At 46.1% G+C, this 14,587-nt stretch overlaps 1 protein-coding gene across 4 annotated transcripts in view; it reads left to right on the forward strand.

Moving 5' to 3' along the window:
• The window catches only part of mtus2a (microtubule associated tumor suppressor candidate 2a), a 68,728-nt gene extending 54,265 nt beyond the window's left edge, over window positions 1-14,463 (forward strand). For 2 of the 4 annotated variants that reach the window (XM_048984452.1, XM_048984454.1), the window contains exons 8-15: window positions 5,068-5,134; window positions 5,945-6,159; window positions 6,702-6,807; window positions 7,053-7,126; window positions 7,218-7,316; window positions 8,440-8,559; window positions 8,959-9,059; window positions 9,999-14,463. In XM_048984452.1, coding sequence (XP_048840409.1) covers window positions 5,068-5,134; window positions 5,945-6,159; window positions 6,702-6,807; window positions 7,053-7,126; window positions 7,218-7,316; window positions 8,440-8,559; window positions 8,959-9,059; window positions 9,999-10,209 — 993 coding nt within the window. In that variant the 3' untranslated portion in view covers window positions 10,210-14,463. The remainder of the gene's footprint in view (window positions 1-5,067; window positions 5,135-5,944; window positions 6,160-6,701; window positions 6,808-7,052; window positions 7,127-7,217; window positions 7,317-8,439; window positions 8,560-8,958; window positions 9,060-9,998) is intronic. The other 2 variants (XM_048984453.1, XM_048984455.1) reach the window with 1 other exon arrangement.
• The last annotated feature ends 124 nt before the right edge of the window (window positions 14,464-14,587 follow it).

The following is a 14,587-nucleotide window of genomic DNA, read 5'->3' on the forward strand; positions in this document are numbered from 1 at the left end:
GAACTGCTGTTTTGGATTCTACATGGTTGCTATTGGTTATTGTCATCAGTCATTTTTTATCAATATTAACAAATGTATTTTTTTTAATGTGTACAAAAGCTTTTGTTATTATAGTTAATTATTTTGAGTTTTGTACTTTTGCATTTGTTTTGAGCTGGATTTCCTGGTAGTAAAGCATTGTGATAATTGTGGCACGAGAGACCAATTTCAGAGGCTCTCAATGGCATAGGAGAGGGGTAGCAATAGTCACTGTAGCAGAGTCACAGGTGGCTAACCTGCAACCATGCCGTCCCATAAGCAAGCTCTTCCAAGTTTGTCATGATTTTTCCTTGTATTCCAGTATAAGGTTTGGTTGTGGCCTTGTATTTTAAGACAGAATTTTGCACGGAAAGTGACTCATTCCATGCTGGTGAATTGGCAGTAGCTGGAGGTCATCGGGGGGGGGGGCCTCACACCTTTGGGACCCGGGTTCGAGTCTCCGCCTGGGCTACATGTGTGTGGAGTTTGCATGTTCTCCCCATGTCGTTGTGGGGTTTCCTCCAGGTACTCCAGATTCCCCCCACAGTCCAAAGACATGCTGAGGCTTATTGGAGTTGCTAAATTGCCCGTAGGTGTGCATGTGTGAATGAATAGTGTGTGAGTGTGCCCTGTGATGGGCTGGCCCCCCATCCTGGGTTGTCCCCTGCCTCATGCCCATTGCTTCCGGGATAGGCTCCGGACCCCCCGCGACCCAGAAGGATGGAGATCATCTGGAGATCATCTTCCAGTTGCACCAGGCTGATTTTCGCAGACAGACAGGCAGAAAGTAAGACAGACAGGCAAGCAGGCAGAAAGACAGGCGGGCAGACAGTCAGAAAAACAGACACTTTATTTATCCCCAAGGAAATTGTCCATTTACAGTAGCTGAATATAAAGAGTTACTGCATGGAATTAACTAGTAATGGCTCAGAAGTAAGTACTATTGCACAGTGAGTATGGCAGTGAACAAACGAAGGTTCTGTGAAGGTGCGTAGGTGGTTCTGGTCCATTCAGGCAGTTGGTGGTCTGACCTTATATAACACTCCTTGGTTTGTAAAGAATTTTTCACCCTCGTGATGGTTCTGGTGTCACCATTGGTCCCACCCACTCTAGCAGAGTGAGACAGACAGGGGGCACCGTCCTGTCATGATCACCTCTCCATGCTGATGTCACATGACTGCTCTTTTATGCTAGTAGGGGCTTCCCCCCCCCCCATGCTTTCTCTTCCTCTCTGTCCCTATAAATTAAAAGTCTTATGTCTCTGCCTGGTCGATGCTGCACATCTAGAAGTAGGCATGACGCACCACAGCAAAATCAGCAGTGCCTGCTATGTGACCGTGCCGGTTTCTGTCTTTGTTCTGGGAGGGTGGGGGGTGGGGGGGGGGGGGGGGGTGGTGGAGACTGTGTAATCCCCTGCTCTGTTTGTGCAGTGTTTGAAAGTCCTAGATAAGTATGGTGCGTGTTGCTGTCAGAAGGCCTCTGGGCACTTTGGAATCTGAGAAGTTTTTTTTATTTTTTGTTTGCCTTTTTGCTATAATGATGGTTTTCCTGACTTGTGACATATGTACACAGTGTTGCTGGGGCTCACACACCAACCTTTTGCAGGTCTTTGTCAGAATGCACTGCACAGCCCAGTCTAGGGTGATCTCTGCCCAGAGTTAACCCTCCAGGCTTTCGGCAAACACACACACACACGCGCGCACACACACACACACACACACACACACACACAGAACCTCTTTTTCCCTCACGCTTTACTGTAATGTAGCAAGACTCTGTCTAGTGGATTAAGTGTTTTTCTGGCTCTTTCATTAATTGGATTAAACATGGATATTTATTAAATGTATAAAACTCAGGTTTTTTTCCCTAGACGGGGCATTTTTACATCCTTTGCATCACATGATCTAAGGCTGTCGGAATTTCAGGGCTGGGAAGGTCAGATTCCTGGGTCAGGCAGTGACATACAGGGTACTCTGCATTGCTAGATGTAAAGACTAGCATCTCATTGTGTTTCTGCTGAACCACGGGATGATGTCAGACATCTACAAACCAGCCCTTCACAGTGCTGTTATGTAATTAGGAGGCCTACCTGCGCAACAGGTATAATGTAATTAGGAGGCCTATCTGCACAATAGGTATAATGTAATTAGGAGGCCTATCTGCACAAAGGTATAATGTAATTAGGAGGCCTATCTGCACAATAGGTATAATGTAATTAGGAGGCCTATCTGCACAATAGGTATAATGTAATTAGGAGGCCTATCTGCATAATAATGATGGGAATTTTTTTTTAATTACTAAGCACTTCCATGTGGTTTAAACCCATGGCTCGGATTCAAAATACGACCACGCATCTCCCTTATTCTGCAGGTGCGATTGGGCCATTTTCTGGAGATCGCTTAGTCTTTGTCTGCAGAAGCTAGATGATGTCATTTTCATTTTATTGGCTGCGGTCCGTCGGTCACACAGCGCAGCGCGAAAGGCACGATTCCCGCCAGCGGGTGATACTGTAAATTCTTTATTCATGTGTTTTCTCTAGAAGTGCAGCACTGCAATCCTGTAGCTCCAAGAACATCATCATAAAGCATTTCACTGAACCTTCTCTTCTTTTGTTCTTTTAGAAAAATGTTTTCAGTTCCCAGTGATACTTTTCATGAATTAATGTGTTTCATCTGCACAGTCCAGGAGACGTTGATGGGAAGGCGGGGGGGCAGAACTTGCCTGGACCATCGTTTAACTTAGATGGTGTAGGTCTTGGGTCTGCTCTCCCTCAAAGGTGCTGTCTTCGCCTTTCATGAGCTGCTCAGCTTGGCACATGGACACCTCTGCAATCCATGTACAGTGTCTGTCAAGTATCAGCTTTCAATTAAATAGGATCAGAGTGCTCCACATTGATTGGATGCTCTCCTCCTCCCTCCCTCCAGTCTCTCTCTCTTGCTCTCTCTCTCTCTCTCTCTCTCTCTCTCCTCCCCTCTCCCTGTCTCGTTCGGCCCAGCAGCCGGGTGACATTCTCTGACAGAGCTCGATGCGAGTGTGTGTTTCAGGGCAGGCCATCGGTGAGTGTGTACAGGGGTGGGGCGCGCTCTGGGGGCAGGCCACAAGGGGGACGTGTGCTAGAGGAGAGCGGCCAGCACGTGCCAGTCATTATGCTTTCTGGCCGTCCTCCTAGCTGAGCCTGCATTGGAGGTGAGGTTGTTTTCTTTTTTTCCCCTCCCTCCCTCCTCCCTTTTCTTCTCTCCATCTCTTCTTTCCATTTCTCTCTCCCTCTCTCCCTGAGAGTACCGAGGCCTCGCAGGCCACGCTCATCCTCCCCGGCATGGGTCAGCGTTGCTGCCCCAGCTCCTCCTGCTCTGTCCCTTGTTTGGATGCCACGGTAAAGCCTGCTTTACCCCAGCGATGATGTCCGGAACAAAGGCTTGCGGGGGGGTTGTGGGGTGGGGCTGTGTGAGGTGGGCCGAAGCATCTGGGTGCGGTAGCTCTCCTGCTGCGTGCTGCCCTGCGCTGTGGAGCCGCTCCTCTCCGGTAGTCTGCATGCGCAACTCAGTACTGACTCTGCACCCACAGCAAGGTGTGTGTGTGTGTGTGTGTGTGTGTGTGCGTCATCCTCAGTGTGTATCTGTGTGTGTGTGTGTGTGTGTGTGTGTGTGTGTGTGTGTGTCTTCCTGTCCATCCACGATTTTATGTGAATCCATGTGCTTACACGCATGCATGATTGTGTGTGAGTGAGTGTATGTGTGTGTGTGTGTGTGTGTGTGTGTGTGTGTGTGTGTGTGTATGTGTGTGTATGTGTGTGTGTGTGCGTGTGTGTATGTGTGTGTATGTGTGTGTATGTGTGTGTGTGTGTGTGTGTGTATGTGTGTGTATGTGTGTGTGTGTGTGTGTGCGTGTGTGTATGTGTGTGTGTGTGCGTGTGTGTATGTGTGTGTATGTGTGTGTGTGTGTGTGTGTGTGTATGTGTGTGTGTGTGTGTGTGTGCGTGTGTGTGTGTGTGTGTGTGGTGTTCTGGCCCAAACCTGCCCATTCTCTCTCTCTCGCTCTTGTACTTGGTCTGCTCGGCACTCCACCTGATTATTTTGGGGCTCTTTACAGGGATGCTGCGGATGCTGGGGGGGAGGGGGGGGGGGGTCTTCCTCACAGAGTGGACATGCTGCCACTGTAGTTCCCACACTGGCCGCCTGCGTCTGGGCCAGTTATGCCGCCGCATCCATGTCTGCCTGCCACCTGTAGAAATGCCGCATCAGGTGGCATGGTGTCCAGCGGCGGCTGACAGCGTTTGGGGTTTTGCTTGAGGCTTCGGTTTCGCCGGCTGACACTGGGCCGGCCCGTTCTTACGCCATCCTGTCAGGGGCTGGGCGTGTTTCGGCATGGGCGTGGGAAGGGGCTCGTCTGCCCGGGGAGAGCAGAACCGGTTTGCCAAGGCCGTGATGTGAGCTGTTCCTCCCGCACCGCGACACAGGTAGGTCCTGCGGATAGTCCGGCCCGCTGGAGGGGGGAACTTTGGACCCTGGGGCTCACATTTGCGGTGTCTACAGTCTAAGCCAGGGTGTATTTGGCTGGGGAGGCGCCTGTGCTGGAGTGGAACAGCTTACTCATACAGTGACTGTGACATAGCAGCTCCGCAGTGAGTTTAAAGTCACTGCATCGTCCGCTGAGTCACGCTCCGCCTTTCTGCTCTTCACTGGTTCATTTACCCAGTGAAAGGCCACTGTCCTTACTGTGACTGCTGCATTCTGAGATGCTGAGAGGCAATGCTCATGTGGACGATTTCAGAAGAACGACTGAGTCACCGTTAAGGGGGGAGAAATTCAGCTGCAGCCCCTCTGTCTTTGTTATCAGTGACTGGTTGGGAGGGGGGCTGGATTTCCTGAAGTGAGGCTGTAATGACATGATCCGGGATGCTACTCCTTACCAGACGTGAGCAGGACTGGGATGCGGATGATGGCATGGGGAGGGTCGGTCGGGGGAAGCCGTCACTGGATGCTCTTGGCTGCGTGAGAGCGTGACGGGGGTCTTCCCAGTGACTCCTGACGCCATCTCCCTACGTTGCAGAGTAACCAGGCCACCCAGAAGGAGAAGGAGCTGTGCCTGGAACTCGAGAGGATCAGAGATGAAGTGGGTGAGTCACCCATCTCCCCTGTGGGATTATTCGACACTCCTTGTGAGCGGAGATTCCAGACGAGTCACGCCTGGGTGTGGAGTTCTGCAGACTGACCGTGATTGGAGCTGTCAGTACTGCGAGGCTGGGGTTCTGCAGACTGACTGTGATTGGAGCTGTCAGTACTGCGAGGCTGGGGTTCTGCAGACTGACCGTGATTGGAGCTGTCAGTACTGCGAGGCTGGGGTTCTGCAGACTGACCGTGATTGGAGCTGTCAGTACTGCGAAGCTGGGGTTCTGCAGACTGACCATGATTGGAGCTGTCAGTACTGCGAGCCTGAGATCCTGCACAGCGTTCAGTGTCTTTGGCTACTCTATTTTACTCACCTGGCTGCCCATTTTAATATACAGCGACCATCTCTGAAATGTATTGGCTATAAACTGAGATTACGTATGAAGGTTTTTTGTATTCTGACGACAGTTAAACTGAATACACTTTCAGAAAAAAAGAGTATCAATTTGTGCCTTTGCTGGTCACTGGGGCTGTACCCTCAAGGGTCTGCCAATTGTACCCTGTAGCTGTAGGTAAATGTACCTTTTAAGATACAGAAATGAACTATGAGGAATGTTGTCTGCACTTGGGAATGTTCCTTAGAGTTTTTCTGTACCTTACGAGGCTCTGCCTCTGGCCCACCCCATCCTCTGCATTGTTCCTGCACCTATAATCCCTGCGACATCAGAGCCTCTCGTTTGGCATCCCCACACACCCCCTGACGCCCCCCAACCTCTCTATATCCCTGACGCTGCCATGTTCCTGCTTCCCCCCCCCAGCCTCCAGCACATCTCGCTGGGAGCGCCTACAGAAGGACAAGGAGGCCCTGGAGCGGAGCTTTGAGCGTGAGCTACAGGTGCTGCAGACACAGCAGGAGGCGGAGCTTGGCGCTCTGGAGGCGGGGCTAAGGGCTCAGCACATGGAGGAGAAGGAACACTTGCGATTTCAGCATCAGGCTCAGCTGGAGGAGCTGCAGAACCAGCAGCAGGACAAGGTGGGTGAAGGAGGCTGGCCGAGGCGCAGAACACTCCTACTGCCACTAGGTGGCATCGTACTTAAATAAGCAAAACATAACTAGGGTGATGAACCATTAATATTAATCTTAACATAAATTATTTAACTTCACATCTTGCTATATAACTGGGTAAACATGTTTGTGCTAGACCACCTTTGATTTTAGTTAAAGCAGTGTTTCTCAACCCAGTCCTTGGGATCCCTCAGACAGTCCACATTTTTGCTCTCCCCCCCCCAGCCCCAAACATATCTGTCCCAGGTATTTGCTGTTCCTGAATACTTGATTGTTTGGGTCATGTGTGTTGGGAGCTGAGAGGGAGCAAAAATGTGGACTGTCTGAGGGGTCGCTGAAGACTGGATTGAGAAACACGGGGTTAAAGACATGAAAATCATGTAGCATGGACCACATGTAGATCTTCTCACATTTCTGTAGAGGGCAGGTTACACCTCATAGTATGTAAGGGGTGTGGGGGGGGGCAGAGCTGTGAGTGGCATCAGAATTGCCTGTTTAATTTGTTTCAGATTCAGGACATGACCATGAACCACGAGGTGGCCATGGAGGAAATGGAGAATAGTCATAACTCGGCCGTGGTAGCACTCCGGGGAGAGAATGAGGCCGCTCTGATAGGTGCGTGTGAGCTGCAGGTGCAGCCGCCCCCAGAAGGGGGCGACAGAGTACACATTTACCCCTGCTCAACTGGGCATGGAATCCTACACAGAATTAAGGCTCCCCAGGATCTTAAATCCCAGCCTTTATGAGGGTGATTGCATGATTCCACACCTACGGGCAGCAGACAGTGATTTTTTTAAGTACACGACGTTTGCACTCCTGACACGTCTCACCGCTTGGTACCTTCCTGTCCGTCACGGCAGAGCTGAGGATGACGCACGAGCATCAGAGGAAGGCCATGGAGGAAAACTTTGAGCAGATCAGGCTTTCACTTCAGGTAGGAGGCCATGTTTCCAGCGGCCCTCTTCACACATCTGTGCAGCCTGTGAGATCCTGACGAGGCTGGACGCCATGTGTGTTCTGACCAGGACCAGGTGGACACGCTGACATTCCAGAACCGCACCTTGCGAGATCGGGCCAAACGTTTCGAGGAAGCGCTCCGGAGGAGCACCGATGAACAGATTGTGGTACGGGATGCTGCACACACATGCCACACCTCTTCTGGGCAGAATGAAGGGGTGGGGTCATAGGGGCACTGGCCCCAGCTGAAAGCTGATTGGCCCCCAGAATGCTTCATCCCTGTCACTCCCCAATTCAAAACATATCATTGGCTAATCGTAAGGGTGGCCCCTCTCTATGAATTATGGCCCCTTTATGCCCCGACCTTGAATAATCCTATAATCACCCCTTTACCTCTTTCATATGGCCGTCCTGTATCTGCTGTCCAGCTGTTTTTTAATTCCTGAGTATGAAGACATACCCACATGCATGTGAGCACATACAGTACAAAGTAACACATGTTTAAAGTATTTAAGTTAGTGATCGGTAGGATAATAGCAGACCTTACACTTACAATGCATGTAGACGTTCTTATATGATGGGTATCGGCGTATAAAACAACGTGCAAGACATTTTGTCGAAATGTTGACTTTGGAGAATGAACAAATCCCTGCAGTTGGACAGTGGTCATATAGTTTAGACTTTTCAAATTTAGTTTTTATTTTTATATTGTTTTCAATTTTTATTTGAAGTTTTATTTAGTTTTCTGTTTGGTTTTGTTTGGTTTTGATAGTTTTATTTAACTATATATTTCTGTTCAATTTTTTATATATTTTAGTTTCGTAGTTTTAGTTTTAGTAATTTTATTTCTTGGTAGAGACTGAAAGCTGTAGAGCTATTTTATGTGTCTGATCTTAGAAGAATCCTACACGAATGCACAGCGCACATCATGTACTAATGTCCTCAAAATGGGCAACGCATGTTCTTGGTATGATTTATGGTAATTGGAGACAAACAGAAAAATCTGTAATTTAGCTAAACAGTACAAACAAATGTTTGACATTGTTTTTATTTCGTTTCCGCCTGTTTCAGAAGCTATATTTATAGTTTTCGTTTCATTCTAGGTTTTTTTTTATTTCATTGCAATTTGTGAATTTTTTTCATATAGTTTCAGTTTTAGTTTTTGTTAAGAATAGTGACTAGGTTCACGTCTCACCCAATTCCATCATAGCTGGAGGCTTCCGACAGCATCTGGGACCTGACTGGACATAGTCAGAGAGACATTTTTCCCCTCCTTAATTTTGTGTACAGGATGCCCTGGCCCCTTATCAACATATTGAGGAGGATCTGAAGAGCCTGAAGGACGTGCTGGAGATGAAGAATCAGCAGATCCATGAGCAGGAGAAGAAGATCTGTGAGCTGGAAAAGCTGGTAGGCTCAAAAGGAAAGCAGCTCGGAGAAACGTGAAATTAATATATTCAGCCCATAGCCAAAAATGAAGCTCAATAATCAAGTTATTGATTTTATTGGGGTTCTTTATTTATATATTTGTTTATATATTTATTTGTTTGTTTGTCTGTTTTGTTTGTTAATTATTTCATTTATTTGGTTATTTATTTGTTTTGATTTCATTTTATTTTATTTATTTCGCTTGAACGCTTGTACTTTGTCCAATGTTACTTTGAACCGCAGAACAGTTCTGCTTTATTTAGTAAGCAATGTACCGTGGTTCACGAATTTCGATCTGTTTCGACAGATTACAGTACAGTAAGAATTCTGATTATTTAGAAAGAATTTAACGCTGCGCTCCGCGTTCATTCGCTTCTCGAGCAGGCCCAGAAGAACATCTTCCTGGAGGAGCGAGTCCAGGTGCTGCAGCAGCAGAACGAGGACCTGAAAGCCAGAATCGACAACAACCTGGCTCTCTCCAGGTGCCTGGTTTTGTCTGTACCTCACTCACCCCATTATTTAAATCCACCCGCATGGTCAGCAAAATGTGGAGCTCATTAGCTTTATTTCTCTAGCATGTGAGTAAGTGAGTAAGTATCTCATTCTGCTTAAACACTGAACTACAGCCAAAAGAAAATCTGAATGAATAATGTGGGGTCTACGTGGCTTTCTTATGAATCAGTTTATCGGCGTGGAATTACGGTAAATAGTGCTTTATTTGCCTTTGGACGAGTACAGTTACATTGAAATACTTCTTTTTACGTATCCCATCATGCTCCCCTTTCTGACACACACGTACAGGTGGCAGTAGTCATTTATCCAGGTCTTTTATCTAGCGCCCTGAGAGCATTTCAGGGGGTTAAGAGCCTTGTTCTAGACCCCAACAGACATGTGACATATTTTTCTGTGAGTGGGACTTGAACCAACAACCTTCTGGTCACAGTCACAGGGGCCTGAGTCACACACTTAATAAGTAGCCGGGGTGGCAGACAGGTCCATCTGATATAGCTGTTGGAGGATGGAATGGGTTTTGAATGTGTGAAACAATACATGCAAAATAGGCACAGAGTTTGGAGCAACAGTGACAAGGTCAGGCATGGCTGAGAAATTGGAAGACTTTTGAGTAATAGATACAGCAACAGGTGAAGGAAGCACTTACATGCACCCTAGTCTTTATCTTAATCAGTCTGTAGTGCTTGACTGGCCTGGATACTCTTATATTACTCTTAATTCAAGTATGATACCGGTACCCCAGGATCCTCAAAGACTGCTCAAAATTGTTGGATTCTATGCCAAATCACATCCAACTGCTACTAAAAAACCGAGGAGGTCATATATATTGAAATGTTGAAGTTGTGTCAATTAATTTGCACAAGAGCGTAAAGTGATGAGTTTTGGTCGCTGCCCTGTCTTGGCTGCAGGCAGCTCTCCGAGGAGAACGCCAACCTGCAGGAGCACGTGGAGAAGGAGAGCAAGGAGAAGAAGCGACTGAGCCGCAACAATGAGGAGCTGCTCTGGCGTCTTCAGACGGGCGAGCTGAGCCCCCGAACGCTCTCCCCGTCCTCGTCACCAGCCCATCGCGGCTCTCCGGGGGCCACTTCCCCCTCCTGGCCACAGCCCCTCCCCAGATGAGCTACTTCCCTCCCAGCGTCTCGTCCTCTATCCGTCCCCGGTGCCACACACGTCCCCCAGCTCTCCCTCATAGCTCTCTGCACCCTAATGATTCTGACCTACAACTCGCCGACCTGTGCTGAACAGACCCTAACCTGTTTTTCCCAATAATATTTCCCATCTTCAATTTGCAGAAGAAAGACTTGTGTATCATTTTGTAGCTTAAGGATGAACTTGTGATTCCTGTCCAGTCACACGCAGTACATATTTACAGACAGATATAGACGTATCACTTCTCCTTTGCAGACTATATATCTTCTCCTGACTTTGAAGTTAGAGAAACATTCTCTGACTTCTTGGAACTGTAAATGAACAAATTTGCGATAAGTAGAGTTTTTTTTTTTTTAGTCATTAACAGTTTCAATATTTCTTCTTTTTTTGAATAATAAAAATTATATAGACAAGGATGGCAGATATCACTGCTGGCTTCACAGACGTAGGTCCAAGTGCCAGCAACCAAGAAAATGGACTGAAAGCACGTGCAGATCTATATCTGAGGAACGTCTGTCTCCATGTGGGTGCATATCTATAGGCTTTGTTTATTCTCTCTTCTACTGAGTGGCAGGATTGTCCATTCTGAGGAAACTCTGTCAGGATACAGCTGCATCTCTTCAAAGAAGCGCCTTAGTTTCCAGGCCCTTTGCCCAAGTGGCCTTCTGACCCTTCTACCAGCAGTCTCATACTGGTCAGCCTAACCAAGTTAAATGAACTCTCTCCGAGCAGAGATGGACCTCCCTCATCTGCAGCGGTCTCATTCTGGGCAGGTTCTATCGGGGCTTAGCCTCATCTGAGATGTGGTGCTTTCGTCAGCCACACTAGGACGCTCTTATGCCAACGAGAAGGAACTTGCTGAGGAGGATCTAAGTAGGGATGGTCCAGTCTGGGACAATCCTATTTGGAGATGCCATACAGGAGCAGCCGACCCCAACAAAACACAACCATATTACCAAGTAGGCATGCATCTAGGGATGCTTCTATCAAAGGGGGCTGTCTCCTTCCTGACAATAAGGTACAACAAGAGTGAAACTAGGATGTCAACAGATGGACATGGGGGCATTAGAGAAGCAAATGTATTAAAAGCAATTGCTCTTGTTCCTCGCTGACGTTTGTAAATTATCAGACAACTTTGCAGTGTAACGCATGCAAGTCTTCCAGCTGTTATGAATAACCTCGAATTATTGTGTTTTTTTTTTTATCAATACGTGCAAGGTGTAGACAGACATAGCATGTCTGAAGATAAATGTCGCTAATGTGGTGCACTGGGAGAATCCAGGTACTTCTCACCTGGTAAGCATGAGGAAAACTCCTTTCTTTTGAATGAGGGAGGGAGATTTATTCTCGATTGGGCAGCGGCAGGGGGAGGGGATGATGTGTGAAGTATTTCTGTACTGTGATGTTCAGGGATTATCGGCATGCCGGTTTAAACACATGCGTGAAGGGATAAAATCACCAGTGAGTCCAGGTTACTTGGAGACAGCCAGTTACTTCACAAATGCACAAGGTCACATTGAAACATCCTTCCAGGCATGATCTTCAGCTTGCGGTGCTCGGGGCTTGACGATAAAAGTAGCCCCTGTCATGTTTTCGTTGCGTTTTATTTTTTTGTCTTAGACTTACTCTTGATGTCTGCAAGATTAGTGGGCTACACTAGTTATCTGAAGCTGGTGAAAACGGCACACAAGCAGAAGGGGCGTGTACCTGAATGTGATTGGATACTTTAGACAGGAAGTGTGAGTGAATGGTCCGTATCAAAATATGCTGAAGGAACAGAGCATGTCTACTACTGTGGAAATAGGCACTTTATACCAAGTCAAAATGTACAGTATTGTGCACAAAATTGTGAATTTATTTATTTGAATAATTCATTTGCACTTTTTTGTTTTATCAAGGTGTGTTTTTTTTGTTTTTCTTACAATGACAGGTAAGAAGATGGTAGGAAAGTCCGTTTAATGAGCATTTACACAAATCACAAAGAAAGTGTTTATAGATTTTAAAAAAAGTTTCAGACAAACTGAAAAAAGTCAGTTTTCATAAGTAATTTATAACAGGGACCATTTTTGTCAAATAAAAAGTAGAGTAGGTGGGTTTGTATACCTAAGCATTTTATAGAGTTTATACTGCAATAGTAGGATTGTAGTTTTCTCTTACAAGAAAACAAAAGATCTATTTCAGCACCCAACACAATTTTTATTATAAAATGTTTGAAATTATATTACTTTGTCTTTGAAGTTAATATTCATTGTCAGGATTAGTTTGTTTAAACAAGCTTCCCAAGTCTTGGATTACTTTACATTTTTCCCCCAGTAACGTTAGGTTAAAGTGCTTTTAGTTAAACTAAAATTTAACTGAAATGGAGAATGTTTTACGAAGAAATAGGCAGATGGGCAGCGATGTTAACAAGCGTGTCAGCTGACCTCTGCCTGCTGGAAGGCATTCGTCAGCAGGCGTCGCTGATTGTGGTCAGGAGTATAAGCACTTAATATTCACATGGAAGTCAGGTGGAATCGAGATATAATTGAAAACGTTTATTCTGGAATAATGGTCTGAGATGTTACACTGTGAACGTATAGGTTAAAGAACGTGAATGAGTACCTATGAAAGGCAATACCTCTCCGTTTGTGTCATTTTATGTGTAAGATGTTTCAGGAAAAGTGTATGATAACGTAGGTGGTAACGAATGAGAGCAGGTGAGCTGCCTAGCCAGCATACCTATGTAATATATTGCTTCTAAAGCCTGTTTTCAATAGCTGGCATCCAACCATCGGAGCTGCCGTGTATCATGGTAATTGACTTTCCGTCGGAAAGGAAAGTCTTTCGGCTTGGAGCAGAAGCAAGACTTCGGGCTGCTTTGTGGTTTGAACCGCACTTCGCCTCGCGAACTCCGCTGCGAAAAGAAAGCTCTCACTGCTTTATCCGCTTCTTCACCTTGCGCCAAGCGTCGCGTTTCGAAACAAAAGACTGTGTGAGTCACCCAAAAAAAAACAAACAAACCATAACACCTCTTTCAAAATGTCATTCAAAGTAAGGACCAAACCACATATCTGAACGTTTTTATGCCTACAGTCTTTAGTTTTTTTAACTAAACCGAATGCAACTCAATCAGCAAATAAGTATTATAAACCGGAATCACCTCAGTTACAGGAGATACTTGGAATTGCAGGATTCAGACGTTCTACCAAGCTGCAAAAAATATGGAGTAATGAACAGCAGAGTATTGTGCAATTAAAAATAAATTCTCTCTGGGTCCAGCTGTACATAAACACTTAGTGGCCAGTTCATGTGGTTCCACCTGCTGGCTAATGTAAATATCATGCCCTTCCCAACAATGGATCATGTGGCTGCAGCTGATTATATACAGCAGACACAAAATACAGGGGGTCAAGAGGTACATTTACTGTTTGACTAAGCATTAGAACGACGAAGACGCCTGATCTAAGGGGCTTTGAGGGCGGTGTGATCGTTGGTGTCATAAATGGTTGGTCCAGCTTCTCCGAAACAGCCGCCCGACTGGGATCTTCCTGGGTTTTCACAGAACAATGCGAGTCATATACCCCTGATACAGTTTTGGAGATGAAAGTATTAGCTAGATGTCCCTAATAAAGTGGCCACTGAGTATGTTTATGTTATATATTCTCAGTATCAGGTAGCACTGTTCAATACCACCGGGTAGTGAAGTCGCACTAACAGCGTCTGTGTCCTGTGGACATCACCCAGCATTGAATGTCTCCAATTATTTGTAGGATAAATTGACACAGTCTGTTGGGGGCTATTTATGAAATACGTTTTGGAACTCTTATTGTATACCTGTATTTGATTGTACAGTCAAATGGATGTTAATGCCATACTTCCATAGGTTGTTTAACACGTTGATATAACCGCATGTTCGTTTTAGCATCTGATTGTCTTTTTTAATCTTCTTTATATTATAGTTAAAGCTGTAATTCTAGCTTAGGACTGTGTTTCTCCACCCGGTCCTTGGGGACTCTCAGATGCTGCACGCTTTTGCCCCCTCCCAGCTCCCTGCCAGGCAGTCCACAGCAAGAACATGGACAGCTTGTGGGTCCCTGTGGACTGGATTGGGAAACACTGGATTAGAAGATTCACTTGGGGTTTTGTAGAACATAGGACATGGAACACTACATGTGTATGTTGATGCGTTTCATTGAAATTTGAACAACTAGTAATACTGGTTAATAAAAAAAAAGTGTGTTCACATGTCTGTTGCACTTTTTTCACTATGCTGGAATCCTGGGATGTAAAGTTCTGCTGCAGAACCATCAAATGAGTGTTTACGTTGGATATAAAAAGTGCACAAACTCCTGCTATGTCAGGGTTAGTA

The sequence above is a fragment of the Brienomyrus brachyistius genome, chromosome 18 (genome assembly GCF_023856365.1).
Source record: "Brienomyrus brachyistius isolate T26 chromosome 18, BBRACH_0.4, whole genome shotgun sequence".
Lineage (NCBI taxonomy): Eukaryota > Metazoa > Chordata > Actinopteri > Osteoglossiformes > Mormyridae > Brienomyrus > Brienomyrus brachyistius.